At 45.0% G+C, this 24,268-nt stretch overlaps 2 protein-coding genes across 3 annotated transcripts in view; one reads left to right on the forward strand and one right to left on the reverse strand.

Annotated features, from left to right (window-relative positions):
* The window catches only part of adamts14 (ADAM metallopeptidase with thrombospondin type 1 motif, 14), a 45,705-nt gene extending 27,225 nt beyond the window's left edge, over positions 1-18,480 (forward strand). For both annotated transcript variants that reach the window (XM_076028186.1, XM_076028187.1), the window contains exons 7-22: positions 1,263-1,368; positions 5,680-5,823; positions 5,972-6,104; positions 6,344-6,457; positions 7,266-7,414; positions 8,605-8,777; positions 8,914-9,047; positions 10,159-10,282; positions 11,030-11,110; positions 13,028-13,191; positions 13,300-13,465; positions 13,638-13,770; positions 13,852-14,059; positions 15,041-15,170; positions 16,283-16,390; positions 16,513-18,480. In XM_076028186.1, the coding sequence (XP_075884301.1) occupies positions 1,263-1,368; positions 5,680-5,823; positions 5,972-6,104; positions 6,344-6,457; positions 7,266-7,414; positions 8,605-8,777; positions 8,914-9,047; positions 10,159-10,282; positions 11,030-11,110; positions 13,028-13,191; positions 13,300-13,465; positions 13,638-13,770; positions 13,852-14,059; positions 15,041-15,170; positions 16,283-16,390; positions 16,513-17,342 (2,897 nt within the window). In that variant the 3' untranslated portion in view covers positions 17,343-18,480. The remainder of the gene's footprint in view (positions 1-1,262; positions 1,369-5,679; positions 5,824-5,971; positions 6,105-6,343; positions 6,458-7,265; positions 7,415-8,604; positions 8,778-8,913; positions 9,048-10,158; positions 10,283-11,029; positions 11,111-13,027; positions 13,192-13,299; positions 13,466-13,637; positions 13,771-13,851; positions 14,060-15,040; positions 15,171-16,282; positions 16,391-16,512) is intronic.
* Positions 18,481-19,087: 607 nt separating this feature from the next.
* star2 (steroidogenic acute regulatory protein 2) lies at positions 19,088-24,025 on the reverse strand. Its single transcript, XM_076027881.1, has 7 exons — positions 23,671-24,025; positions 23,462-23,569; positions 23,052-23,173; positions 22,802-22,960; positions 22,393-22,577; positions 20,737-20,830; positions 19,088-19,293 (listed from the first exon to the last, which is right to left on the reverse strand). The coding sequence occupies exons 1-7, from the start codon at positions 23,732-23,734 to the stop codon at positions 19,189-19,191; spliced, it is 837 nt and encodes a 278-aa protein (XP_075883996.1). The 5' UTR covers positions 23,735-24,025; the 3' UTR covers positions 19,088-19,188.
* Positions 24,026-24,268: the final 243 nt, after the last annotated feature.

Below are 24,268 nucleotides of genomic sequence, written 5' to 3' on the forward strand. Positions count from 1 at the left end.
AACCTCTGTGTATTTTTAACTTTTTGAAGCGCAAGTGTCATGTTGAGGCGAGGATCCCCGAGGCTGCTGGCGTGCCGGTCGCACCCTCCGGATGTTACCATAGTTGCCGCCGTGTTGTGCGCACAACACGCCTGGTTTCTATGGCGCTCCTCTGATGTGTTGCCTCGGGGTCACTGGCAGGCATCGCACTCGCCCGCCACTGTTTGGCTGCCAGCAGATACTGTGCACAAATACAGATATTGGGAGGGTTTTTTTCATCTTTTTTTTTTAACGGGAGGTGGGGGTCGGGGTTGGTGGTCGGGTGGGGAAGGGGAAAGGGTCGCTGTAATCAAAACAACACACAGCTCTGATTCTCACAGGAGTTTGGGAAGTGATGACTCGTCATTGCATCCTGTCCGTAGCTGCTGTTGCTGCTGCTGCTGCTGTTGTTGCTGCTGCTGTTGCTGTTGCACCTTGTGTGTTTTCTTCAGTGTGCAAAGCCGTCGTCGGCGTGTTGATGGGAATGTGCTCGCGCACGCTCGCGCTCTCCCCCTGCCCTGTCTGTCAGACGAAAGGTCGTGCTGCACAGTGGCTTTTTATGTCTCTCACGCACACACAAATGCACGCACGTGTGTCCATTTGTCTGCCGTTCATGTTTGATCCAGCGGCCGTTTTTGTTTTTTTTTATTTATCTATCTATTTTTTTTGAAGACAATCTTGGAAGAAGCTCGGTGCTGAAGCGGCTGAAAGTCGCTCCCTCCCTGCAGATGTTTCTCCGCGCTGCTGCCGCCGCCGCTGCCGCCTCTCTGTCTGCTGCACTTTCTGCTTTTTACCTGCATGCCAAAAAAAAAGTCTTTTGGCGGTCAGACGGCATGGAAAAAAAAGAAGGAAAAAAGCCTCCTGTGAAAACGGAGGTTGTAACCAGCGTGCTTCTGAAGCCACCAAAACCTACAAAAAAAAAAAACAAAAAAAAAAACGCACTGAGCTGAGTCGCTGCACACTTCTTGATCGAGTTTTGATTCATGTTTGTGCTTTGCTTGTGTTTGACAAGAAAAAATGTATTTAACCTGTGTTCAATGTTGTCTGGCTGTGGCAGCTGCCTCTGAGCTGTTTGGTCTCTTTGGTGCTCATATTTTGCACAAACAGGGAAGATGATGTGGACGGTGACCCCAGTTTTATCCCAACTGCAGCCGCGCCCCCTGCACGACATTGTCAACGCCGCCGTTGTTCCCTTATTGTTCCTGATTATTAGGGCTGTGCTCCTCTCTCTCTCTGTTGCCCAGGTTACGCGCCGGTGACGGGGATGTGCCACCCGCTGAGGAGCTGCACGCTCAATCACGAGGACGGATTCTCCTCTGCCTTCGTGGTGGCTCACGAAACCGGCCACGTGTAAGTAATGGCGCCACGCCCCACACAGAGCTCCGCCCACAGAATTTATTTATTTTTTGCACGTCCACCCGGTCTGTACGGAAGAGGATTAAGGCCACAAAAAATTAAGATAGAATTTTATTTTTTTAAGCTTCCAATTTGAGATTGATTGAGGTCGAAATTTTGAGAATAAAGTTGACGTAAAAAAGACGAAATTCCGTGAATAAAATCAATATTTGGCAGTTAATGTCAATGTGAAGTAAGTCAAAATGTCGAGAATCGAATCGGAAGTCTAGTGGAGTGCGACATCGCGGAGCTCTCTGAGTCCAGTTGCTCCTTCTCCCACCGCACAAGATTTCCAATGTGCCTGGAATGTCTGGTTTATGCACAAATGGCAAATAAAGAACCTTGAACCTACTTTTGTTTTGCTAGTTTCCTGATTACTGTGGGTGAAACCATGTGGGATACACCTGTTTTCGGCAGTTTACTTTTAACTGTGAGTAACTGGGTTAGTCCACCATCCATCCAGTCTCCTCGCCAATTTCCACTTTAGTTGCATCAACTTTATTTATGAAATTTCTACTTCACGTGACTTTTTCACAAAAATTTGCCTTTATTCACGGAATTTCAGCTTAAAACTCGAAATGAAAACTTAAATAAAAATCTCCTTCTTGTAATATTTTTTTCTCTTCTTGTGGCCCTAATCCTCCTCTTTCGTAGGTCTGTAATTAGGGGCAGTGAGGCTTTTAGTGGAAAATGAAAATTTTAGGGCCAACACGTTAGATTGAGCGCCGGCTAGTGACAACTCCCCATTTCCAATCGTGTAACCCTCATCCCGGAAAAAAAGCCCGTCGGTTGCCACCAACCACGATGGAATGCCCAGTTTCCCACGATTACATCGCCAACATGGTCTCATCACAGTCCGATCATTAACTAAAAACCACATCCAACGAATGAAGCATCCCTCCGATGATTTCAACAGTGTGTGTGTGTGTGTGTGCGCCTACTAGAAATCTAGGAGATCCATTGTGTTATAGTGCTTTTCTAAAAAAAAAAAGGAAAATACATCATGACTTTCATTCTTAGGCTTCAAGCGATCTCATGAAAAACAAAGATATTCCCACAAGAAAGTCATTCAGCGTCTATTCGCCAACCTGCCAAAAACCAAACATGATTTTTTTTTTTTGCTCCATTAGGCTGTGTTGTGAGCAGCCCTAGCAGTGATATGTGCTTTAAAAAATTGAGCCTAATATCTGCATCTATAATCTCACATGTGCTGCACTACGGTCGCGCGGTGAGAGTTGCTGGAAATCTGGTCGCCCTTCGCTACCGATGAATCACAGTCAAACTGGCGGTTCCTCTCAGTCGATCTCCATCTAAATCCTCCCTCCTCCCTGTGGGATGTCGGGAGGGTGACATCTACAAAGCTCCAGCTGATCCACGCTCTGGGTCTGTAATAAACAGTGATTGGCTCCTCACAAGCTTACCGGCTCTGCATGTAAATAGAGTGAATGAAATGTGAATGTCAAATGTTGAACCATTGATATTTGAGCCCAGCTTCTTAATGCAAGAAGCCACCATGTGCATTATGGGACATGGTCATAAATGCGCCGTGGGCTTTGTTGCCGTCGTCCGAGCGCTGCAATAAAATAAATGCTGCTGCCGCGACGGCATTCTGTTTTCTGGTCTTTCTGCTGTTGGGATCTAACAGCTGTTCGATGCCAGCTGTTGGGATCTAACAGACGTCAGCGGTCGGCAGTCAGTCATGTCATGTCTGTCTAACACCCACACACAAACACACACGCACAAACACTTAGCATCTGCTGATAAGCCATCAGAAACAGTCATTTTTAAAAAGCAACCTGTGCAGAGGCTTTCGATTGACAACCTCAAATTGCAGAATTGGGAAATTCTCCAACTTTTTACTTCACTTAGAGTTCAAATTGAGCCTCTCAGTTGTGTGTCAGTGAGTGATTTACACTCAGTTGAAATAAAAAATCTCTGACTTCGTGCCCGGGATGTTTGCCACCTTTATCTCGCTGTGTCTTTTTCTGCGTCTTGTACAAATATGCTCCTTTCTCTCTTGAAAAATCCGTCGCCTGCAGTTGGACGTGCCGCTGTGTCCTCACGGCTGAACCACCCGTCCAACTACAAAACATACAAATGATTTCTATTGAGGGGAACCAAACCAAAGCATTCCAGAGAGGAAAGAAATCTCTTCCTCACTCATTTCCAACATCTCGTCCACGTATGTAAAAAAGAAAAGAAATATGGTGGAGCTTCATTTGAACATGAAAAGGAAATCGGATGAAAACATCACTGACTGATAACAGCCAAGGTTATGATCATCATGTGTTTTTATTTTGAGCTATTCAAAAAGGGGGTGATGGTCTTCCACGTGATTGGATCATAAAAGAAACAGAGTAGAAGTTTTCTTCCACACGTAACACCACACACCAGGTAATAGTCCCTTATGTTCTAGCAGGACCCTCATGCATTTTGTCGGAGTGTGGGGTGCTTGCATTTGCATGATTCTGCTCGTTCTTCACATTGCTGCGGATGTTCAGAGACAGCGTGTCCTCACACTGAAGTCAGGCTGCAGCAAAAAAATAAGCAAATGACTCAAGCTTAAAAAAGCAACAACAACCATAACAATAATAAAATGTGTCCGGCTCCAAGCTGTGAGCAGGCGCAGTCCGTGAGGGTATTTTTTTCAATGTGCAAGAACCTGCTACAGCTTTGTAATGACTGTGTAGATCAGTTAATTAAACCTGAACGTAGTGAGGATCGCAATTATCGGTGCGACCACCAGGGGTTCAGGTTTGTAAGTGGTGCTCTCATGGCATGGGCCAAAATTAGAAGGCTTCATGTATAGTGCAAGACACTTAACTCTCCTTTGCTCTGCACTCATGTCATTAGCGGCAGTGCTGAATTACGCCCCATCCACTCATTGCATTTAAACACAGAGACGTTGTAACATTGCAGGCAAATTGCTTTTAATCTGCTAATAGAATCACAGAGAAGCATCAAGGTCAGCTGGTGGTGGCCCCGCTGAACACATGAACACATGAATACAGATTCCTCTATAGTAATCGCTCAGGTTTATACACCAGGTTTATTTCACCATGTAAAGACAAGCCCTATTTTTTAGTCATTCAAGTCTAGTTTACAGGTTAAACTCATTAACACCTCCTCCACCTCAATATGTGTGTAATGGAACCCTGCTTGAATGCAGCCTCAACCAATTAGGCCATGTCCACTGCGTGTTCCCCGCACCCCCGCCTTCAGGCGACATGATAATCGAGCCGAGAGTCCAGAGGGACAGACGGATGCGCTAAAGTTCCGCCCCTCTCATCTTCCAATGCTGTACCTTAGCGGGGTTTCACTGGCAGGATCCATCGCCTCAGTCTTGTTGAACAGCTGGAGCGCCGCTCCACTGTGTTCTGTCTAAAAAAAGAAAAAAACATCAACAACACAAAAAAAAAACCCACTCAAGTGGTCACATCCAGGTACCAAAGCAGCTTCTGAGTGCAAGGTGGTGATATGTTTCGTGATAATTCGTGATTTTGAAAGCTGATAATTTTCACATAAAAATATGAAACTATAACGTTATTTTGTGATAATATTCACGTTATAATGTGAAACTATCGCATTTTTACGTGATCATTTTCAAATTCTAACATCATACTGAGGGGGACATTCTAAAATGCTTAACGTAAAAAGCTTAACGTAGCTGAATGACTGCTGTATACACAGCCATCAATCATCACCAAATTTCATGTGGACATCTGTAGTCGTGCCCACTTCCACCGCTTTATGGGATTTGTACAAAGCTTATAGAGCTAGATTCAACTAGATTTCTGGAGCCTCAAAAATCCTTTGAATCCTTTGAAAATCTTTGCTGTTTCTACGTCACACACTACACGCGCTGGACGACCTGTCAGATAGGTCAATAATGTGGCCCAGTCTGAACAGAGCCAGATCCCATTTGAACACCTGCTGAAACAGTGGGGACAGTCAGCCCTAAATTTGAGAAGAAATCTGATTTGAATCAGATTCGCCTACAGTCTGAACGCAGCCTAAAGTGAGGTATTTGCACCCGCTGTGACATCACAATAGGCTTATTATTTCAGAGTGCACTTTCTTGAACTGGACAGGATAGAAAACTTAGGTATAGTAAAATCACCCCAAAGAAAATAGTTATTTTCTGACACACACCTTTATAAAAAAGAAAAAGAAAAAAAGAAAACTGCTTAAAAATCTGGATAATATTGATGTCCTGTGGCTTCTCTCCTTTCCACCCCTGCCCGCTTTTTTTTTCACCCGCACTAGGTTGGGAATGGAGCACGACGGCCAGGGGAACCGCTGCGCCGACGAAACCAGTATGGGCAGCATCATGGCGCCGCTGGTCCAGGCAGCTTTCCACCGCTACCACTGGTCCCGCTGCAGCAAGCAGGAGCTCAGCAGATACATCCAGTATGTCGGTTTGAACCCCACGCTCTTTTTTCCCCCCTTTCTCTTTGAACTGTGTTGTCTTTGGCTCGGAACGGCGTGTGTGCTCAATAGAGGTATCGATTATTTTTTTTCCCCCTGGATGTGTGCGGCGCCTCATCTTTCCCCTCAGCTCCTACGACTGCCTGCTGGACGATCCCTTCGAGCACAAATGGCCCAAGCTTCCTGAGCTCCCGGGGATTAATTATTCCATGGATGAGCAGTGCCGCTTCGACTTCGGTGTCGGCTACAAGATGTGCACAGCTGTGAGTGCCGAGTCAAATAAAACATTGATTAAACAAGTAAACATTGGTTAAATAAGAATAAATGGAGATATGAAAAAAAAACAAGCAACAAAATGAAAAAAAGAAAAAAAAATACCAGAATGAAAGAAAGTAAAAAGTCCTGCAGTCTCGCTGTTTGTGCAACAAACAAGCCAGCAAACTAATTAATGAATTCCTACAAAGTTCATAGTTGCTTTTTTTCCTCACTCTGTCTGGTCTAGTTCCGGACTTATGACCCGTGCAAGCAGCTGTGGTGCAGCCACCCCGACAATCAGTACTTCTGCAAAACAAAGAAAGGCCCTCCGGTGGATGGCACAGAGTGCGCGGCGGGGAAGGTGAGAGATCTCTCAAAAACAAGACTTGCAATCATGCTGACCCATTTTTAAATAACACTCATGTTGACCAGGGGCTCTCAAACATCTGATTTATTGTTATTTTATTATTTATTGTTATAATAATTTATCCCCACCCATCCCTCCCAAAAAAATATATGTACTGATATCTTCGAAAACACCTTAACATCTGATTTAACGCTTTACCAAAAAAGTTGATTGATTGATGAAATGCAGTGCTCTTCATTGAATCAATTGAATTGAATTTCTTTAGAAAAGAATTCACCTCAAGAACTTCCAATAGTTTTTTTTTTTGTTGTTTTTTCTGGTTTTTTAGTTTCATCTGTTCGTGGGTATCTGCAGAAAATCGATTTGTGTGTGTGTGTGTGTGTGTGTGTGTGTGTGTGTGTGTGTGTGTGTGTGTGTGTGTGTGCGTGTGTGTGTGTGTGTGTGTGTGTGTGTGTGTGTGTGTGTGTGTGTGGTGCCAGCGGGCTGTGACCTCCCTCTCTGAGGCCAGCCTGTTTGATTTGTTCCAGAACTGGTTGCCATGTTCACATGTGTTGAGACCAGTCGATTCACTCCTGCAACAGCCAGCAAGGTGTGAATACACCCTGAGATTAGGATTAATAGTCGATATTTTGCCCAACAAACCTTTTCAATACAAAATGATTTGCTTTTTATTCAAATGTAGTTGGCATGGTCACCGCTGCATCGTGCCTCTGCGTTCCTGCTGTACTTTGCCTGCCGAGTCCAGTTTGGATCTGCACTTTTTTATTGTTTTCCCTCCCTCTTTCTTCCTCTCGCTCCGCAGTGGTGCTTCAAGGGCCACTGCATCTGGAGATCCAGCCAGCAGCCTCAGGGCCACGATGGGAACTGGGGCGCCTGGTCCAAGTTGGGGTCCTGCTCCAGAACATGTGGAGGAGGAGTGCGCTCCCGCAGCCGGCAGTGCAACGACCCACCGTGAGGAGATAAATAAGTTGTTTTTTAATGATCTGTGACCCGAGAGCTGAAAGCTTCCTGACAACAACAAGCATGGCTGTTTTTTTTTTTTTTTTAAACAAACCTCTCTCCTGGGTTTCTTGCAGAGGGAAATAGATTTCTGCATATAAATGGAAAAGAAAACAATTGAATTATTTATTATTTATTTTCAGCCACCTTTCCAACAAACCGACTCGCAATGTTCTTGGAAACTGAGAAATTGTTTGTTTCTGGGTTTTATGATCAACGTCCAAGCTTCCAAAGCGCTGAGCGGCTGCAACGCAGCAGATTGTTTCTGCCATTAAATATTTACGCACATCGTCTTTGCAAAGTTCCTCAAAGTTTAATTAACTTTGGGAAGCCTTCGGGTGCCTTTTTTTGTTTGTTTGTTTGCCAGTGAAATTATAGGTCTGTTCACTTAAAATGACCCTTTAAAGGGATATTTAACTTCTGAACCATCCTTTGTTGTTTATTTATTATAGTCCCTCTAATGGCTGAGGTCTCCATCATTTTGAAATATATATTTTTTCTTTTTGTTAATACATTCAGATAATTGCCTGAGTTTCCAGGTTGTTGTGTGACTCATATCACTGTGTGTCTTCAGCACTAACTAGCGATGGCTAATGGGAATTTCAGCTTTGACTTTAGCACTGGTGAAAATGAAAACGGTACTGTGTTGACTTGCACTATAATGAACAGTTATTTATTTTGAATTTAAATAAGATGACAATTAAATAAGTAATGGAAAAGTGACGCTTGGTTAATAGACATCAGAAGTACTTCATCTATCAAGCATGAGGTTGAATGGGTGCGTTTGAGGCTGAGGAGGGATAAGGTGCATTTTATTTTAAACTGCTAACATCTTAATAATAAAACAAGCAATTTCACAGCCGTCTGTGGTGTTCGCATGAGCACTCACTGACACAATAATTGTTTTAAAAGTGAAATATACCTTGAAGTATGAAAGGTCTTGGAGGAAACGTCACGATAAAAGCCTCATCAAACTCAAGTGGCTTCGGTACTCGTGCTGTTTGGACTACAAAATGTAATAGAATTTCAAAAGCCCTTAGTTGACTTGAAATGTTGCCGAGTCCCAGTCTCTGCTGACCCACGCTGAAAGCTGATTTCCATGATGGAAAATATTGACAGAGGGTAATTGTCCTCTCACCCAGACCTGCCTACGGCGGCCGTGATTGTCCCGGCTCGGCTTTTGACTACCAAATGTGCAACACAGAGGAGTGCGCCGGCCCTTACGAGGACTTCCGCGCTCAGCAGTGCGTCCAGAGAAGCAACAAGTACCACAACAATGTCAAGCACACCTGGCTTCCGTATGAGCACCCGGATGGTAAGTGCATACAGGGAGTCCAGCTCTGGGTCTGGACTCAGGATTTTCTGAGATTTTTTTTTTTTTGTACTAGATTCTGAAGTTAGACTGATAATGTCTGTGTGTGTGTGTGTGTGTGTTGTGTGTGTGTTTACAGAGTCCCGCAAGTGTGAACTCAGCTGCAAGTCCAAGGAAACGGGTGAAGTGGTGTTTATGAACCAAGTGATGCATGACGGGACCCGGTGCAGCTACTCCGACCCATTCAGCATTTGCGCTCGAGGAGAGTGTCTGGTACGTCTGTGTGTCCGCTGTGTGCCATACACATCCTCTCAGTTGGGTTGAACAAAAACACATTGAAAAAAAAACCCAAAGGTTTCCAGATGTCACCTGTTAAAAATGCATTTTTGTTAGCCGACTGATGTCACCAAACGCTGATTACATAAAACTCAAATTCCACGACACCAGGAAGTTGCTGGCTGCTAGGAAATCCAAGTAAAGAAGGGTTTAAAAGTCAACAAATGGATTTAAAGATGGGCAAGAAGTGTAAAAAAATAATACTGGGGTCCATCTTTTAAAATTTTAAAGGATGGACCTTTAAGATTTTAAAGGATGGACCCCTCGCTTCGCCTCGGCTCCGTTTGTTGGCATTTCCCCTGGCCGCTACACGGTTCCAACAGTTACCATTCTGGTCCCTGCTTCCTTGGGGTTCCAAGCAGGCTGACCGGGGACCATAGTGGTGACGGAGCACAGAGCAGGGCACTGATTGGCTAAGAGTTTGGTCGAAAGCCCAGTGGGAGTCTTTCACGAAAAACAAAACTGCCATTTTTAAACACCCCAATTTTTACATTTTCACGTATTTAAAACTGGAATGCTTATGAAACTGTGCCTTGGGCTAAGGAAGAGCTGCAGATGTTTTTGTTCTCGGTGGCCGAAGAAAAAGCTCAAAGAGAGCTGGACGGACGGAGCGACACGAAATGAAAAAGTCCTTCTGGTTTCGCAGCTCGTGGCCGCAGTGTGTCACTAGCCTGGTGACCTTGAGTTCAGCAGGAGGAAGCAGGTATAGAAGATGGATGGATGTCACTGCGGGCACTAATACCTCCCTGATGAGCTCTGACAATGAGACCCACAAATCCACCTCTGCATCCTTTAGGTCAAAAGCACCTCTCATTATTCCACCTCTCATCCTGGTGTAAGAAGCTGGAACTGGGTTTGCATCGGCTGCTCGCTGGTTTTGACTCTGACTCTCATCATTATTATGTTTGCGTTCTGGCGCCGTTCGTCAGCAGCCGGGGAACCAGATGCCTGCAGGATTTTCTCCTGGCATCGCCCTCCTCGCTGTTCTCGCTCTGTGAGAATGTCAGGCTGGCGCCCATTTGATCGGCTGTCTCCCTTTGGCTCACAGCACGTCGGCTGCGACAAGGAGGTCGGCTCCTACAAGCAGGAGGACAAGTGCGGCGTGTGCGAGGGAGACAACTCCCACTGTCGCACCGTGAAGCTGACGCTCACCAAGACGCCCAAAAAGAACGGTAACTATGAGCTGCCGCGGCCCGGACGTTTGCAAAGTGTCTGATTTCAGTTATCTGCACAGTCTTTGGATCATTAAAACTGAATAGGTAATGTTTTTTATGCGTGCAACGGTCCATTGAGTATTGAAGTGGAAATAATGAATTAAATAAATAACAATGAAGGACAGAAGAGCAGCTCAGCTCTTCCTCTAATCTTCCGGAATGGAAACCAGCAGGCCTGGATCGGGGTTTGCGACCTTGTATTGTCTCACGCTATCGTGTGTGAGAATTGTTTTTGATGTATTTTTTGAATTTCCCTGTTTGTCTGTCGAGCAGAGCAGCGCCACAGATGTGCATATTTCTACAGTTGCAGTTTGGTTTTCGCACACTTTTTCCTAGTTCGCTCCCATGTCTGTGAGTCTTGATGTTAACAAGTTGTATAATGATGATTTCATTTCTAGCTTTTAACTTGGCCTGACTGTTTTGATATAGAAAGATTAATACACATTTTATCTATCTATCTATCTATCTATCTATCTATCTATCTATCTATCTATCTATCTGTTTTTGTTTTGAAAGCAATAATTATTCTGCTTCTGATCTTGTTCATATGATTAAAAGTTTTAATTGAAAATTGGATTCTGATGTATGCTGCTGTATGCTACATATTAAAACAATAGTCTTCTGCTACAAACTCTCTCTCTCTCTCTCTCTCTCTCTCTCTCTCTCTCTCTCTCCATCTCTCTTTCTCTCTATCCCTCTCATCAGGAATGCTGAAAATGTTTGACATCCCTATAGGAGCCCGTCACATTGTTATCGAAGAGAATGAAACTTCCCCTCATATAATTGGTGAGTTCATTTCAAGTCAATCTCCAATTATGAAACATTGTAACAGGCTGCCCTCCCACTGCCCATAAAGAAGCAAAAGAAACGCAATATGTCAAGCTGCTGCATCACAGCAGAGCAGCATCAGACTGAGGATGAAAGGACACTGCAGGCTTCACATCAGTGTCACACTTCAGCCTCTCCCCCCGCCCCCATCGGTTGCTGCAAGTGAGCGCAAGGATTTGATTTTCTTTAACAGGGCCTCAGAGGTAATTGGAGTGTTGCTGAGATCATGTTGTGTCGCAGCATTTGCAGACAGAAGCTTAATCAAGGTGGGCGGGTGTCCTGTTGTGTGACAGTCGGAGCTCTAGGAACAAGAACACGGCAGGAGAACAGAATGAGGGCTGGTGGGGCTTGCCGCTCGGCTGTGGAGCCTGAAGAACAATGCTTTTTCTATTTTGATGAATTCTTGAGTTTTATGTTGCCTTTGCACACCACAAGGCAGATATACTGGATATATGAATGGTGGTGCTGCGTGAGAATGAGCAGAGCAGCAAGACGGCAGTGATGAAGGAGGAGAGCCGGGTGGAGGATGAACTCTGAGCTACATCCTGTCGGCTAGAGGAGAGGCGGCGGGAAGCTCCGTCTGCTGACGACATGGTGGTCTGTTGTGAGAACAGAGAAAATACAGAGAGGTTAGAGGTCAGTGTGTGAGTGTGACAGTCCCAAGTGGAACAAGGAGGTCACAGGAGGTGGAGATGAAGTCAGTGGTGGGTTTCGAGATCAGCCAAGTGTGTGGAAAAGGGGTGAAAGGAGCAGGTTGGAGGAATGTCTCACGTGAGGTGCGTCAGAAGAGCATCAAGCCGGAATGAAAGCAAAGAGTGAAGAGACGGTGGCACTGAGGGAGGATGCTGAGGCTGGGAACCGACTGGCAGGAGGCCTTCCTCCTGGATGGAGTGACAGAGGAGCTGAGGTTAGATGAGGCAGAGGACCCAGTTAGACCGAGGCAGATGATTGGCTGTGGACGCTGCTGATGGGTAACGGCCAAAATCTTTTTTTTTTTTGCAAAGGCAGTATCTGAGTGTCCTAAAAGGATCGTGGCGACTCTGCTTCTGCCAGAAGAGCGATGTTGGTGGAAAAGAAACACATTGTTTCCTTCCTGTGTCCTTACTGGTCATGGGTTGAAATGAGACAACCTTTGTATGAACACTCTATATTGTCAGTGGTCTTTAGTTACGACGAACGAGACTGCAGATTCAGCTCGCTCCTCGCAGCTTGCAGGGAACCTTTTGTTCCTATGTACGTGGTTGAGAAGTGATATGTTCAAAACAGCAGAGCGGCGAAGGACAACTCTGCTATAATAAGAAAAATCACTTTCTCAGAAGAAGTAAGAAACTGCTGCTACCTGGATAGTTATGCTGGACAGTGTGTTTGTGTGACTAGGAGAAGTTCGGCCGGTGCAACCAGAAGAGTTTCAGAAGTTTTCAGTGCTTCGGTGCTTTCCCACGTCAACAGTAAGATGGAGATCCGTCCGCAACGTGCCTTGTGTGATTAAACAACGTCCTGGCCAGTCAATGCTTGAGGGATTACGGTCTAAGCCTTCAGCAGACATTCACTGGCACAGCAACTCGAACCAACTGGCATCTTTTTAACGGCAATATCCTTCATCGTTTGTATGTTTGTTTGTTTTTGAGCCACTCAGGGATAAGATGTCTATTTCATCTCTCTCTTTTCTTTTTTAATATCCTGCTTTGGTTGTTTACTTAGTGGGAGGAGGAATAAGACACCACAGCCATCTTGAGCTTTGCTGTCTGTAAAACGTCCTTCAGTGTCTTTCCTACTTTAGAATTGAATAGAACTTGAGGAAAAACAAGAAAGGCAAAAGAACTGCCTCTTCTTTTCTCACGTGTCTGATTCTTTCTCCCCCCTCACTAATGGCAGCCGTGAAGAACCAGGTGACCGGACACTTCATCCTGAACGCAAAGAGCGAAGACGCCGAACCAAAGAAGTTCATCGAGAACGGCCTGGAGTGGGAGTACTCCATGGACGGCGAGAAGGAGACCCTCAAGACGAGTGGTCCGCTGCACGAGGGCATCGTGGTGATGGTGAGTGAAGGCGGAGAGTGCGGAGAGTGCGGAGAGTGCGGAGTCTCCCCCACCCCCCCACCCCCAATGGTGGTTTCATCTTCTCCTGACCGTTTTCTCCTCCTGCAGGTTCTCCCCCAGGTGGAGGACGCAAAGATCAGCCTGACGTATAAATACATCATACACGAGGACCTGCTGCCGCTCATCACCAACAACAACGTTCTGCTGGCTGAGCTGGACACCTACGAGTGGGCGTTGAAGAGCTGGTCCCAGTGCTCCAAACCATGTGGCGGAGGTCTGTCTGCCTGCCAAGTCCGTTCAGTAGATCCCAACACCTGTCGCCTCCCTTTATGGATGAGGAGGCAGGATGAATAGGGTTGATTTAAGTTTAACGCAAAAAAAACAAACAAAAAAACCTTGGTCCAAACTAAATGCATTGAGACAAATCACCAACTGTCCCACTCTAGGAGTGCAGTACACCAAATATGGCTGCAGGAGGAAGAGTGACAGCCGCCTGGTGCACCGCAACTTCTGCGAAATCAGCAAAAAGCCCAAACCCATACGCAAGCGCTGCAACGTCCAAGAGTGCAGTCCGCCCACGTAAGTAGACGCAGCTGCACTGACTCCCCGACACATTGGTCAGGGCGTCAACCACACTGAAGAGAGTGACTGTGTCCTCAGGTGGGTGGTGGAGGAGTGGAGTCCCTGCAGCAAGACCTGCGGGAAGCTCGGCTACCAGACCCGAGCTGTGCAGTGCATGCAGGCGCTGCACAACGGCACCAACAAGGCGGTGCACAGCAAACACTGCACCCAGGACCGGCCCGAGACCAGGCGAGCCTGCAACCACACCGCATGCCCCGCCCAGTGGAGGACAGGGGCGTGGTCCCAGGTGAGAGATGGCGGCGCTCAGTTGATCCGAATTTCCAGATCTTTGTTTTTCAAAGCTTTTTTTGCAATATTCCAGTGGAGCAGCCTCGGATTATTAATGATCTACATTTCCAGAAACCAAGACGTGTGAATCTTCCGTTTACCAGTCTGCCTGCCTAATTCTTATCACAGGATTAGAAAGGCATTAAGGAAGAGAACAATAAGGATGCGACAAAATACAATGCTTTTGTATTATATTAGGTTCCTCGCACCCCTTTGGAAGGGTGGTGCTTTAACTGATTGAGGTCTTGTCCAACATGCATGCGAGTAATTTTGTAATACATGTTCTTCCACCTTTAATCTCAAACCCCGCGTACACCACCAGTATTTCAAAATAATATTTCAACTGGTGCACGAGGAACCGAGGCCGGAGGGAAAGCGGCTCAACATTGACAGCCGCAAAAAGGGGATTCGTGTGTGGACTTACAATGAAGTCGAGTCACTTCTGAATATTACCACCACCGCCCGTCCACCTCGCAGTCAAAGACCTTTTTATGCATAGGGCTGACATTTATTCGCTGGCGTTTTGCGTGGACAAACTTGGCAATGAGATGAAGAGACGCTGTTTTCTGAGGCAGAAACCCCAGAGGCTGTGTGCATGTTGACCTAAGGCTGCACTGCAACAGATGTGAACAACACGTTTATGTTATCTCCGTGTCATCTATGTTATGTCCTCTGGAATTATAACAATGATAACAATGATAATAATAATAATAATAATAATAATAATAATAATAATAATAATAATAATAATAAAAATAATAATAATAATAAAATAATAATAATAATAATAATAATAATAATAATAATAATAATAATGATAATAAAAATAATAATAATAATAATAATAATAGTAATAATAATAATAATAATAATAATAATAATAATAATAAAGCAAGTAAACTAATCTTATGTGTGTCTGTGTGTCGGATGTTTCTTCCAGTGCTCCGTCACCTGCAATGAAGGAATCCAGCAGCGGCAGGTGGTTTGCAAAGCCAGCGACAACACGCCGGGCGAATGCGATGGCAACAAACCCGAAACCATCATCATCTGCAACCTGAGTCCATGTCCAGGTTAGAACCGTTCACGCCACATCATTGGTCAAAGTTCCCCCACGCTGGCCGCTACGCTTGCACTTGCGCTTTATGTATTTATTTATTCATGCAGAATATGCGCCAACCAGTTACATCAAAGTGATCGGATGGAATTTTTTAAGTCATCCGACAAAATAATTAGGTCTCACATGGCGGCGTCAGCAGTGTGGTAAAAAGACGCTGCATCAGCATACATAGCATCATGTGATGGTATGTATGCCTTTCTTTCCCCTAATCATCCAGCGTTTGGCACATGGCATTGATGCGCGTGCACTTTTCATACAGTAGGCAAATACCTCAAAGGACTTTTTTTTCGTCAATCATACAAAATGTAAAACTTGACGTTCAACAGCTCAAAAGTTCAAAAGGCTGTGGGGGGGGGGTCGGTGAAATCTTAATCCATTTCAGGGCATCGGCTTGCACCTTACAAGCAGCAGATGTTTGCGTTATGAAGTCCCCAACAGTCCCACCTCAGACAGCCTCCATGTTCGAAGTTCGCTTGCTTTCACGCAAGGATGATCACATTTAACAAGTGCTGTGAAGAGAGTACGAGACGTGTGGGGAAAGATCAGCATTGCAACTGTTGAACCGTCAAACTGCTTTAAGAGTATAAAATCAGACAAATTGTTAGAAAGAAAGCAAATGACACTATTGCATCAATGAATCCTCTCCCAGGCAGGTTGGTGTGACTCATTGCACTGCCAGCTAGAAAAATTTAAAATGCTGGATGTCTTTGTTGAAACCACGAACCGTGCGACTGCATTGATACTGCGTTCTTCAGTAGTTCTATGTTTGAAATGTAAATAAACTGACTGATGAAAAAATGACAGTCCTCAGCCATTAGAAGGACTTCAGCTGGAGATGGATAGACGTGATGTTTGAAGTTCAGTGTGTGTGAATGGGGAAGGAAGGGGGCTGTTTTATTTTAAAATCACTAAAATCTAAATAAATATATATCTATTATACATATAAGTAATAGAAATATGATGTAATAGAACATGAGCCCAAGTGGACGTCAAAAATAATTTGAGTAAAACTAGTTTGAAAGTTAAATGTCTCTTTATATTTCCTTTATTTCACCTCCCCGCCAGGACATCCAGTGTCCTCACTGGCCTTTGACACGATGGAAAACTCCACAGTGAACGACGAAGCCGGGCACCAAAGTGCTCCTGAAAACCCCGTCCAGAAGGTCTCCTCGAGTGAGTCCAAACGAAATACAGCTCAGACGTCAAATCAGACGAAAGATCATGGGGCAAAGTGGCTTTTCTTTTCTTTCTGTAAATTGGACTTTAAATCATGTCATCTCTTCTGTTATCGCCAGATGAGCCGTGTCTTGGAGACAAATCGATTTTCTGCCAGATGGAGGTCCTCGCCCGATATTGCTCCATCCCGGGCTATAATAAGCTTTGTTGCGAGTCGTGCAACAAGAAGGACAGTTTGACCACACACTCCTCCCATGACCAGAACGCTCCGGCAGTCTCGCCAGAACCGCAGGTCTTCGTTGCTTCCCAGCCTGCTGCGTCCAGGGCCCCTGCTGCATCCAGGGCCCCTGCTGCATCCAGGGCTCCTGCTGCGTCCAGGGCCCCTGCTGCATCCAGGGCTCCTGCTGCACCCAGGGCCCCTGCTGCATCCAGGGCTCCTGCTGCGTCCAGGGCCCCTGCTGCATCCAGGGCTCCTGCTGCATCCAGGGCTCCTGCTGCGTCCAGGGCCCCTGCTGCATCCAGGGCTCCTGCTGCATCCAGGGCTCCTGCTGCACCCAGGGCCCCTGCTGCATCCAGGGCTCCCCGACAGGCCACGACCCAGAGTCCACCATCAACCACTAAAGCCATCAGCCGACTGCTTCGCTCCTCTGCTCCCCTGCCCTTCACCACCACCACCGCCGCCGCCACCGCTGCTGCCCAAACCTCACAATCACCAGGTGCTGCTCCACCCCAAGGTGCTGCTCCGCCCCAGGGTCCCACTGCCGCCTCCGACTCGGGGCCACTACTACCTCCAGGGCCGCCGCTGCAGCCCACAGCAGACTCCAGTGGAGGTGCCTCTAGAGAGCACAGTCCAAACAGCACTTTAGGCCCAGTCGCTGCCAGGTCAAGAAGGGACAATTTCGGATCGGCGACGGACTCGAGTCACAGAACCCTGTCGTCTCAGAAATAAGCCGCCGCCGTGCTGCTGCCGCCGTGGGCTGCCGGCAGAGTCGCCGTCTCTATGCAAATTATTGTCACTTCTTTTTGTTTTTTTAAGATGTTCCGTGCTGGTGAACTGAACCCAGACCACAGGTGGTTACCTCATCAGAACTCTAGGGGGTGACTCTGTCGCTCTGTCCTCTGTGCTTCAAGTATGAAACGGAAGAAGAAGAAGAAGAAGAAGAAGAAGAAGAAGAAGAAGAAGAAGAAGAAAAACCCCAAGACGTCAGGTGCTGTAAACTAAAACGACTAAAGACGCGTCTGAAATGTGACGACTGCATTTCTACATTCATGTTTCTCTCTGTGTACAGTTGTGTAAGCCTGTTTTTTTTTCCACGTGCATTAGAACTACTACTAGTAATTGTGAACATGGAAAGAGAGGTCAAAGGTCGTGTTTCAGAGCTCTGCAAGTGCCCCGCATAAATAAATACAGACTTCTCCTTTTTTGGACGAGCCAGTTACAGCAGTTACAATAAACAGTTCAGCAGCTCAGCGCAGCTCTTTGCTGTTGGTTTGTATTACATACAATGCAGGCAATGCTTCAAATATAATGAAAATATCTCCAGTTTGTAAAACTGACTTGAAGAGAAGTCTGTATTTATTCCAGTGATGCACTTTAACCTCCGTCATCTGCACAGGGGGGCTTCACTGCCTCTCGGTTCCTGGTGCTCTTTAATTATTATATTTTTTTTTATTATTTTTTTATTCTTATGTTCCTTCCACACCCAACATGCTGGTGATCATCCTTACTGGTTTAAACAAACAAAAAACAACAACAACAAGAAAATGAAAGAATCACAACTCACTGCAGCCAGAGTTCAGTACTTTTTTGTAAGAATAAAAAAACAATACATTTTTCACATTATTTAGTCTAACTTTTTGAGGTGTGGAAAAAACAAACACCATTTTCAAAAACACAAAACAAAACCACCCACAGAGACTGATGTGTGCGCGTCCACACTGCTGCACCATTCCTGCGTCGCAGTTCATAACATCATAATGTTTCTTGTATATTTCTTGTATATACATCTGTGAATGAAAGCTTTAAATGTTAATATTTATTGAATTTTTAAGTGTTATGGACAACAAAGTAAAAACCCTTTTAAAAATAGCCGAGCTCTCCTTGTTGATTGCCTCTCCTCAGCCCTGCTTCTTTTTGTGTTTTTTTTTTTACTTATTTATTTTTGAATTCTTTAATATTCTGTTTTCATGAAGAGACGACTGCATGCTCAACATTGATTTTCTGAACGACTGCGGTCCTGTCAGTGGAATTCAAACCAGTCTGTTAATCATCACCAAATAACATTAGATGTACGTTTGATGTTCCTGTGTGGAGTTTGCATGTTCTCCCTGTGTCTGCGTGGGTTCTCTCCAGGTTCTCCAGCTTCCTCCCACAGTGCAAAAACATGCATGTGAGCTGGACTGGATCTCATTGTCCCTATAGGTGTGTGAATGGTTGTTTGTCTGTACTGGTCCAGGGTGTCACCCTGCCTTCGCCCCATGACAGCTGGGAGAGACTCCGGCAGACCCCCGAGCGGACGCTGAGCTCAGGAAGAACTGGGTAGTGAAAATGGATGGAGGTCTGCAGTGCCACGTGCAGGCCTGCCAGTCAGACCAAGCAGGTTTGTTTCAGGTCTTTATTTTTTCCAGATGAGGTACAGAGACGTTCATTCCTATTAAGAGCTCAGTTCATCCCGGGGGAGTGGGAAGGGGGGAGGGAGGGGCGGCCGTCCCGCTGACTGCGCCCGCTGAGTATTGCCCCTCCCCTCCCCCCCGGTGATTGACAGCAAGCCGCTGGTTTGTTGCGAGTGCCTCCGTCACCTCGGGGTGCGTCCCGCTGTCAGCCGTCTGCGCACGTGTCTGGTGAAATCCAGCTGCGCTCGAGGCAGAGCTTGATTGACGATTGATTTTGGAAGCCAGCCCTGACGAGATGCACAAGATACACCGAGATCAGCTTGAGATCCCCGACTGCAAATTGAACACCCCCCATTTATTTGAGCTTGTCAATCACACTTAGTGTTTTGCATTGGACGACAATAAAGGCTGCTAATGCAGACTTCGAGCCTCAATTTAAGAAAAAGAACAAACAAGATTTCAGAAAAGGTCTGTCTGCAATAAACTTGGCTTCACGCTCCACTACTCTGCAAACATTTCCTTTACTGGTGTTATTGACAAGCCCAAGAAATGAGAAAGGTTCCTCTTTTACTTTTTTGGCTTGTGCAGAAACACACAGTTAAGGAATTCAGCCCTTTGTGGTGTCACAAAGTGCGCCGATTCATCTCCTAGGTCAGAGGCCACACCCCTCTTTATGACCTGCCTGCAAACAGAGCGCTGAGTATGCTGCCTTCTGCAGATGTAGAGAGTGTTTTGGATAAAGATTAAAGAGATTAAAGCTCAGCGATTTGGTAAAAGGGTAGGTATATTGTTGTTGACAGGTTTTTGCATAATAAACAAGTGCAGTGGCCATGGTATGCATATATAGACAACTGTAGGACAGTATGCCAATTTTGGATAACAAAAAAGTTATCCAATGCTCAGCTTGACGACAAGGCTCAGGCAAACATGATGTCCGACAAACAAATGCCCACACACAATGAAACCCGGATGGAGAAAAATGCATTCTACGGAGAGTTTATGTGAGGTGTTTCCTTTGGAGTCTGGAAATGGCTCAATATGGCACCTTCAGAAATAAAATATATTCTAATTATTCCAATTCAACAAGAAAAGTGTCTCCAAACAAACTTCTCCTTTCAGAATATTATTTAAATGCCCCAGGTTGTGACTTGCACAAAGTCTTTTTTGTGTTTTCCCGATAAGAAAAGTCAACACAATAGACACAACAGTCAGGAAGATAATGGATGGTTTTGTCTTTGTCTGAAGGCTTGTCAGATTAAAAAAAACAACAATTGTAGACGCTCCCTCTGTTTACCGACAGATTCTTTACCCTGTCTGTGTGTCTTTCTCCTAACTTTAACTTTAATAATGCTGCGCAGTCATTAAGGGCGACTAAAATAAACGTCCATTTCTAAAACCCCGTCGATGCCCAGAATCTCTCTTCCACTGACCAGCACCAAGCTCTCCGTGTTTGCAGCTCTGTTGTTTGAAGGGCTGTTTGCATTCTCAATACTGCTACTGCAATCCTCTGGGGCTCTGAACTAATCCCCTGCACGCTCACTTTCACTGCGATCTGCGTTAATATTGCCTGGGCCGTGTGAAGAGAACACGGACAGCAGTCGGGCAGCTCGCCGAGCGTACCAACGCAGTCGATGACCCCTGATTGAACGGCCGGAATCAATACATTTGGAATGCAGATGAAGTTTTCTGAGGGTTTGTTATTTATTTATTTATTTTTTTGCCTTTCTTACCTTCACGTCCATGTTGAGAAGCCACGTCAAGTGGCTCCTCCTCTTCTCCTCCCCCAAGGGCCTGATGATGATGCAGGTCGGCCCGTCCTCGGCTCTGTAACCATGGAAACGACCTGTTTAGTAGTGATGTTCCATACAACCGATAAGCTTCCCGATTGGATACAGAGTAATATTCTAGCTCGAATCTGCATTACTGATCTGATATCGATGTACACAATGCATATGAAATCACAGGCAAAACAAATAACGGGGCTGCTCTGTACTGAACGCTTAATCTTACTTGGAATCAATAATGTATAGTCTCTTCAAAGAGCCCACAATAACATGATACAAACAGTTTTTAAATTGTGTTTTTTCATATAAAATTGGGTGACTCAAATTGAAATTGGCAGTGAAATATTTCATTAAATAAATCAATGTCACAATAATTGCACAGGTTTGTCTATACTTACGTTTAGCCGTTAAAATTAGACTGATTGTCAATAACTATTAATACATTTTCATTTGTAGATAAAATGTTATTATTTTATCATCTTATGTAATATATATTTTTCAAATTTCACCTTAGCTGTTTGACCGTAATTCTTCTGGATAATTTAATAACCTTGTCTATGTAACCTGCTTGAGATTATCCCAGTGATACAAAACTGAACTCCTGGAACCAAGTATGCATTTATTCCATTACTCATATCAAAATCATATTGATTAATTTGAGCAACAGCAACAGCCCATTTTCTCCCTTTGCACTATTCATGACCTTGCATAGCTGAAGTATCATGAGTATTGATATTTTGATGTGGCAATTGATTTTCAATCAATATTTTAGTATTGAGCCGCACATCAGTACTGTTTAGTCTCGAGGCTGCGATCCGATCCGGATCTGCAGGGTTGAGCCACAGCAAGCTCCATGTCATTGTTCTCTCCCTGAAAACATTTACTGGGCCATTGTGACGCAGTAACACCTCCATCGTGCCAGCATCTTTAAACAAGATGGAAACTGATGATGACAAGCTGTTACTTATTATCTGCTAATTTGCAGCTAAATTACCTATAACGGTGTTTTCATTATATGTTAAACTGACAGATGGAATGTTGCCACTATCCACCTGGCTAGAAGCCGTGTTGAAAGGAAGAGGAAGAAAAAATCTTGGAAGTTGTTTGGAGGTTGAGCTGCAAAGTGCAATGCTACAACCAGGAAAAAATAAACACGTCTAATGACGTCTATGTGCGATGTCATGCTCAGTGTTATATATTAGAGCACTTGTGTGCCTTGTTATATAACGGTAGATGTTGTACAAAGCTCAAAGCAGGATAACTGCCATCAATTAGGCCTTGTCTATTCAAGAATTAGCGACCGCCACATGAAGGTTTCAGCAAGCAGCTTCTTTGTGTAAGAGAGAAAACGTGTTTTAGTGTTTTAAAAAGAAAAAGAAAAGCTGAAGTACTTTAATTTGAAAGGACTGAATGAAAAAGTGTCTCATTTTAAGTCCAAAATTACTGAATTGTTTTTGGTCAACAGTGTTTGAAAGTAAATGTTTTAATTAATACACATCGCACATCCAGTGAGAGGCAGATAAGCTTGGAAAAATGGAAAATACCCATGTGAATATATATCATATATCATACTGACAGGTAACGAGTGGCCACGCCCCCTACCTCACAAAGCCGGCCTGAGGAGGGAAGGACTCCAGCTGGATGGCCGTCCCACTGAGATAGAGGCTGGAATCGTGTTTGCAACTGTGCCGTACACTCAGGAAGTCCCTCTGGCCAATCAGATTTCCCGCTGTCGGAGCTGAGACCTCATGGGTTATGATTGTTCCCGGTCCGAGGTGTTTCAGCACCTGCGGCAAATTGTTCAATGCATCACGTTGAGTTTGAGCATCACAGCCGGAGAACAGTGAAAATGTGTCTTCAGGCAGTTTGCAAGAGAGGAGAATACCGGTTAATAAAATAAGTGCACATTTTCACATCTCCAGAATCCATATAGGTTGGAAAGGTTGGAGTTTCAATGCATCCAGTCATCCACCGCCGCCTCCTGTGCACTGCCCAGGAGTCGGGAGCTTACTTTGACTTGCTGTACGCTGGGATTCCACCGGTGCATCTCTTCAACTTTCAGGAACAGCAAGTCGTAGAGCTCCTCCACGCCGGCCTCCAGGATCGCCTCCAGCCTGAAGACCCTCCTGGCCCCAGCCACGGCCTTGCTGGAGATCACGTCCCCGTCGCTCTGCGAGGCGGAACGAAACAAAGTCAGCAGACGATTGTTCCACGCCGCTTTAATCACTTTCAGCAGAGCGTGGAGGCACGTGGAGCCTTACCTCGACCGTTTCCACCTTCCATCCCTCCTTCTGCTCCAACACTCTCAACGCCTCCCTCATTGCTTCTTGGCCTTGTTGTACCAAGGACTGCTGGTCAGATTTCAGCAGCACAGGACTGGTTTCTGAAAGAGGTTCCCCGGCACAACTTGAACAGGTGACTTTTAAAGCTCCCATCCCACACACACACACACATATAGATATATTGGGTTTGGTAACTTATCAAAGTGCAGAGAGAAATTAGACTCTCAGAGAATCGTGTGTTTCAGTAGACAGGGAAATAACAGTTAATTGTTGGAATTTTACAAAATCAATCAACAAATCAATCAGTCACTCAACTTTTATTTATAAGAGAGCAAAATAATTGATGTGTGCATGTGTGTGGGTGGGTGGGTGGTTGGGTGGGTGTTTACCTATGCATGTAAATTCAGGAAGTGTTCTCGTCTGACGTTGGATCTGTCTGAACCTCTGCAGGTGTGTGATCTCCTGGCCAATCACTGCCAAGGCTGTGCGTTGGAGCCCTATACGTGGTTTTAAGAAGAGCAATAATTACTTTACATGGCAAATTTGTCTGAAATGAGTGAATAGAAAAAAACCCACTTTTGCAATTAGAATTCTTTACCTGCCATGCTCCTGAGATGGGCATAGGAAATTCCACAGCAGAGCTTCACAACGGCGGACAGCATGTCGTCCGTCTTTGGCAGCAACAGCGGAGCAGCGGATCGTCTCGCTGCTGTTTATATAGCCAGCGAAGGACACTGCACTGAGATAAGCACCAGAGGAGTAAAGATAGGACCGGTTCTTAATTTTCTCCTGAAGGCCACAAGATATTTCATTCACTTGAAAAAAAAATTATTGATTGATTAATACTTTATTAATTCCAAAGGAAATTCAAAGCTGCAGAGGATCGACGTTTTTGAATTTTATTCAGAATAACAAATAAGTCCTTTGATGTATTCAGTTCATTCCACTCTTTTCAATTCTAAGACAAGACAACGACCTCTGATTTGCGTCAGTAATTTGGATAAAAAGCGTTCAAGGCATTTAGCTATTTAGATAGCAGCTGCGGTGAACCTGGGTTTCATCTCTGCAAAGCAAAGTTAACCATTACATTTTTTGTTGTTGTTGTCCTTAAAAATAGAGGAAATATTTTGCATTAAAATGAATACTAGCAATTGTACAACAGGAAAGTTATGTAGTTGCTGTAGCTGGCAAAGCAC

The sequence above is a fragment of the Nelusetta ayraudi genome, unplaced genomic scaffold (assembly GCF_046127955.1).
Source record: "Nelusetta ayraudi isolate G7.1 ecotype Tasmania unplaced genomic scaffold, CSIRO-AGI_Nayr_v1 ptg000022l, whole genome shotgun sequence".
NCBI lineage: Eukaryota > Metazoa > Chordata > Actinopteri > Tetraodontiformes > Monacanthidae > Nelusetta > Nelusetta ayraudi.

What these genes read in the sequence shown, in the direction of transcription:
- star2 (XM_076027881.1), bottom strand. Translation starts at nt 23,734, where the DNA reads ATGCTGTCCGCCGTTGTGAAGCTCTGCTGTGGAATTTCCTATGCCCAT. An exon ending in GGAAGGTGGAAACGGTCGAG is followed by an intron (nt 22,961 to 23,051) that starts GTAAGGCTCCAC and finishes TCCGCCTCGCAG; the next exon opens with AGCGACGGGGACGTGATCTC. An exon ending in CCTCAGGCCGGCTTTGTGAG is followed by an intron (nt 20,831 to 22,392) that starts GTAGGGGGCGTG and finishes CCATGGTTACAG; the next exon opens with AGCCGAGGACGGGCCGACCT.